At 35.4% G+C, this 5,437-nt stretch overlaps 1 protein-coding gene and 1 long non-coding RNA gene across 2 annotated transcripts; one reads left to right on the forward strand and one right to left on the reverse strand.

Annotated features, from left to right (window-relative positions):
- Positions 1–381: 381 nt before the first annotated feature.
- LOC107474394 (uncharacterized) lies at positions 382–1,508 on the reverse strand. Its single transcript, XR_001589264.3, has 4 exons — positions 1,391–1,508; positions 747–849; positions 606–669; positions 382–510 (listed from the first exon to the last, which is right to left on the reverse strand). It is a non-coding gene; the product is annotated as an uncharacterized LOC107474394 (long non-coding RNA).
- A 1,902-nt stretch (positions 1,509–3,410) lies between these two features.
- LOC107474392 (uncharacterized) lies at positions 3,411–4,496 on the forward strand. Its single transcript, XM_016094015.1, has 2 exons — positions 3,411–3,467; positions 3,603–4,496. The coding sequence occupies exons 1-2, from the start codon at positions 3,411–3,413 to the stop codon at positions 4,494–4,496; spliced, it is 951 nt and encodes a 316-aa protein (XP_015949501.1).
- The last annotated feature ends 941 nt before the right edge of the window (positions 4,497–5,437 follow it).

A 5,437-nucleotide genomic window follows, 5' to 3' on the forward strand; every position in this document is an offset into this window, starting at 1 on the left:
AAATAACAAAACAACCAAACATAAAATGGCAACATCTTCAGATGCAACCTGGAGATCATCACTAGAAATTACTGCTTCTATACCAACTAATGGCAAGGTCATAAGCTCCTCGATACCTGCACAAATAACATGAGTTAACATTCAAAGGGAAAAGCAACATTGCATAGAAAAGCATGCAGAATGGCATGAAAAGAAACAAGGGTTCTACAAAAGAATGGATGGAAAAAAATTGAAAATAAAAATTTCACCAGCAAACAAAAAGGATGTACAGGAGAAAATAGTAAATCCCAGATACAAAAAAAGATTAATAAAAAAGAATTCACTGTTCCTGGAATATAAGATAACACAATCTTTTGTAAAATAGGGTAACCCTTACTTGGCTATATCCTTGAATTTATTAACAAGAAACAGCTTTGCTGCATCACACAATGGTTGGACTGTTTCTTGCTGAAGTATTGGTCAATGTACTACTATACATAAAATTCAATAACTGCATAAGAGCACCTTTTTCTGTAACAAGAAGAAAGAAACATCGCATTTGTAAAAAAAAATTATTTGGGAGAACGCTCAATAAATAGGTACTATAAAGCTTTTATGTTTTATACCAGAGGCATTAATTTTCAGGGTGACATGTCTTTGTTCTGACTGCTTCGTCTCACTTGAAAAAAGCTGCAACACGTAAACAAACAGCTCTAAGCAGTTGAAAATATATTTAGCAAAATTAATCAGGACAAAAGAAAATCTACCTCGTAGAAATAGGGACTTTTAGCAGCCAAGATAGGGGAACTGATATGTAATGTTTTAACTCTCACAGAACAAAGTTTCAGTCTGCATCATCGGCTTCATCACCTACATTAGCAAAAATCAGAATTAAAAAAAAATTGTAAATCAGTGCAGAACCAACAACTTCATTATTAAGTAGAACATATCTATTATCTAGTCAATAGGTGACTGTTATACTCTTTGTAAAACACTAATTTCTAGTTCCAGTTATACTCTTGTTTATATCAAACAATACATTTATATTGATTAATGTTCCACATTTTCAATTCCTATAAACACAATTTTAAACATACCACTAATGGATAAACTAAACACCATAGCAAGTCATCAACTGAAAGCAGATATATGGGAAGGAACTAACATATGGAAAGCCGAGGAAACCCTTGGGAACCATCCAAATGGCCCATTACATCTTTCAACATGTAACAATCTAACACTTGTTATGCATGATTTCACAGATCAGTATATCATAATTCATCAGTTCACACTTCAGTAACTTCAGTTCACAGAGCTTCACAAAATCAAATAACTATTCAATCATACTCATCAGGGAGACAGAGACATGCAACAGTTATTCAATCAAATAATCATATCTAAAAAAAATTACCTGGAAGCTCGAAGACACCTTCAACAGAGCACGCAATAGGGAGACAAAGACATCGAGTGACCAAGCAGTGGTGGAGCACCTTTGAAGGAACGAGGCTGCTGCGCAATGGAGGTGGCTGTTCGAAGGAACAATGGCGGCGGCACGAGGCGGTGGCTGGACGGAGGTGAGGGACGACCGGACGACAAGCTTGATGAGTCACAGAAGCCCTGTCGTGTGAGAGCCTGAGAGAGGCGTTCTCACTTCTGGAAGCTCGACAAGATTGGGAATTTAGGATTGAATTAGGGATTTAGGGCTAAGCAGAGGCTGAAACGGCAACGTTTGGCTGCCCAGCCAAAAAACCGGCCGGATCACGGTTCGGTTCGACCGACCGATTACCGGCCGGTTCACCGGTTCAGTTCCGATTTTTAAAATTTCCGGTTTTGATTTTTGCCCGAGTCATTTTTATGTGCGGTTCGCAGTTCAACCGGTTCAACTGACCGGTCCGAACCGATTTTCAGAACCTTGATATATATACGCTTTTCGCGTAAAAAAAATTATTATAAAATCACGCAAACTATGTGACAACGTTAATTTTTATTTTTATTTCCTTAAGGTGTTCAACGAGCAAAACCGCTATGCAAAATTTGGTCAAGTTAAAATTACCGATTAGAAAAAAAAAGTTAAAGTTTATCTTTTAATGTATTTATTGTTTATTTATTCTTTTAAAATTTGTTATTAATAATAATTTTAATATATGTCTTTAAAATACAACTTAACTAAACTCACAAAAATATATACGCACGATGAGATAAATGAAGAAATCCTATAATATATATTAAAAAGAAAGTTATTCCTACAAGTAAAATTTCTACATGTCATCTTTTAGGTTCATTTTCAATTTCTGACACGTGTATTTATCCATTAAAATTTTCATGCCTTCTGTCATGGATATCATGACTTTTATTACCATAATAATAATACTTGCATCAAACTATTTTCATTACACCATACTTTTTATGATTGTGTTGATCGAAAATTGATTTTCGATCTGAAAGAAATTGAATAGAAAGATATCGAATATGGGTTTTCGAGGAAATGTATTTAGGAGGCTAAGTGTGGGAGTTGTTGACACGAAAGTTGTTTTCGAATTGCTTTGTCGAAATCGAAGAAGTTAAATCGAGGGGGAGATTCGATTTGAAGGAAGACTTTCGAAGATTTAGTCGAGTGGTCAAAGAAGTGAGAAGGTTAGTGAATAATTAATCACATGGGAGTGGATAATTAACACATGGGGAATATTTATAATCATGTAGCGAGAACCGTTACCAAAAGCGATTGTGTTTCAAAATTGTAATTTATTTTAATTATAATTAATTGTAATTAATGTAATTTTAATTGACCGTTATGTAAGGGTAGCTTATAAATACTAGGAAATTTTAGTGAAAAGGAGTTGGAACTTTTATTCAGAAAAACACTCTAAGCACTCTCACATCCCGGCGTAACCCTGAGTTTGCGATCGAGTTTCCTTTTTCTGTAGGGTTCCTTTCACCTTCTTCTTCTTTTTAATTTCAATCATGTTTGTATTCTTCATATTTCATTTAATCTTATTCATTAAGTATTATTCATATTCTTTATTTTTTCTGTCAAATTTAGCTTTCAGCATTTTATCATTATCATTTTACATGTAGAAGTCCTTTATTTCAAAAGAAAGTAACTTGTTGTTTTTTCCTTTAATTTCTTTAAAAAATCGTTGATTTTGTTTACAAAACGTTAATTTCTGAACTTTATTTATTAATCAATGAATTTACTATATTTTAATCTTTTAAATTTAGTCTAATCAAAGACACTTTGATGCACTTATAGAAAACTGGTACTCGCACAGAGGAGTTGGTTTTGCTCTCAGACCATTAGAATCGAACCACCATCAATTTGCTAAAAATCGACAAAATAAATTGGCACGCCCGGTGGTACAATTTCAAGTCGAAGTGTGTCAAAAGTTATTATTTTCTAGTGTATACGATTACGAAGTGGGAAGATCATTCACATGGCTGATGAATTGTCAAATGTGAATGGTGGTTCTTCCACCAATGATAGTATACCGGTATCCGTACAACAGGCCGACGTGTCTTCACGTTCGGAAGGTGCAATTGAAACTGAAAGTATAGTCTTCACGACTATTCAAACTGGAAATGCTAGACGTAATATTCGTCCAAGAGGTCTTGTGCCACCGTTTTAGCCTCCATTAACCGTTGGTTGGCCCCCTTATGGCCTTCCTGCTGGTTATACCCCATCGGTGGGTGGGTTTGTCTCACCTATCGGATTTGGGAATGCAAATGGAGTAAATGTTATGCAAAACCCACAACAACACTCTGAGTATTCTCGTGAGTATCATGTGGGCTCCACTTCGAGTTATCATGACTTGGTTAATTTATTGACCCAGCAAATGACTACAATTCTAAATCCTATGATGGCTGATCATGAATCGAGATTTGAGCATCTTGATAGACAAGTCGAGAGGATTGCTCGAATTGTCGATTATGATGAAGGCGAAAGGCATAATGCTCGAGGAACTAATGAGGGGATGGAAAATATTTTTCAAAATGGAAATCATGTTTTAAATCAAGAAAATTGTATTTTTCAAAATGAAAATCATGTTTTAAATCAAGAAAATCCTTTTATAGTTCGTCGACATGAGAATGCTGATAATGTTTTACATGGATTGCGTGGTGATCGTTATCAGATCACCCGAATCATAGAGGAAGTATTAAATCGGGTCGGATTGAATGTTGGCTTTATGAATCAGCCACATTTTATATCGGCTTTTTCCCAAGTAGTTCAAATGGCTGAGGTGCCAAGAGGGGTGAAAAATCCGAAAATAACTACAAAATTTGCTGGAGAAGTTGGAGAATCGACAACTGAACACGTTGCTCATTATTTGGTCGAGATTGGAAATTTGGCAAATGATGAAAATTTGAAAATGAAATTTTTTCCATCGTCTTTGACGAAGAATGCATTTACATGGTTTTCGAATCTTAGACCAAATTCAATTACAACATGGAATCAGTTGGAAACTGCTTTTCACGCTCAGTTTTACCGAGGGGAAATGAACATAGCAGTTATGATTTGGTAGCTTTGAAACGTGAAGATGGTGAAACCATCGATGATTATTTAATACGTTTCAAAAATGCTAGAAGTAGATGCTATGTTACATTACCCAAAAATGAGATAGTGAAAATAGCAACTATGGGGTTAGTATTTTATATGCGCAGAAAGTTACTTAATGTGCATATTCCTGATTTGGCTCATTTAGCTGAAAAGGTTCAGCAAACTGAGTTAATGAAAAATGAGAAAGAAAAACATAGAACCAAACAGAGGTCGAAGAGTAAACAGTTTACTCAAAAGGAAAATGTTACTTATATAACCATGGAGTCCTCAGAAGAGGAAATCAATTTCGAAACAGAAGTCAATTTGGCCGAACTTAAGGAAGGCCCTCCATATGTTTGTTCTTTACTGAAAAAACTCCCTGGTGGTGAGAAGTCGAATGTATCGAAACTTAAAAGTGGAAAGAAATATAGTTTTGATATTTCGAAATCTGATCAGATTTTCAATGTGTTGCTTAAAGATAAACAATTGATTTTTCCTGAGAGTCGAACATTACTTTCCTTGAAGGATTTAAAAGGAAAGCCTTATTGCAAATTTCATCAAGCAACAAGTCATTCGACTAACAGTTGTGTTCGTTTCAGGGATTTGATTCAGGAGGCAATAATGGAAGGTCATTTGAAATTTGATGATGGCAAAAAGGAAATGAAGGTCGATGTGGATCCCTTCGAAACTGATGCCAGTTATGTGGAACCATACTTTGGAGTGAATATGGTGGGGATGTCTTATGATTTTGATGAGACTCTTGATGATTTTGAGTCACAAGTAAGAGCTGTGTACCCTAGAATAGGGGATGGTTTGTTGGACTTTTTGGTTCAGCAAAAACTTAAAGACCGGGACGTATCTCTGTGTCCACGGTGTAATGCTGTCTTTGATGCTGAAGCAGCGGCAATCTTTGAAAAGGAAAGAATG

The sequence above is a fragment of the Arachis duranensis genome, chromosome 2, assembly GCF_000817695.3.
Source record: "Arachis duranensis cultivar V14167 chromosome 2, aradu.V14167.gnm2.J7QH, whole genome shotgun sequence".
In the NCBI taxonomy this organism is placed as follows: Eukaryota; Viridiplantae; Streptophyta; class Magnoliopsida; order Fabales; family Fabaceae; genus Arachis; species Arachis duranensis.

Coding starts and splice junctions, on each gene's coding strand:
- LOC107474392 (XM_016094015.1), top strand. CDS start 3,411: ATGGCTGATGAATTGTCAAATGTGAATGGTGGTTCTTCCACCAATGAT. Junction 3,468..3,602: donor CCACCAATGATAGTATACCG/GTATCCGTACAA, acceptor CCACCGTTTTAG/CCTCCATTAACCGTTGGTTG.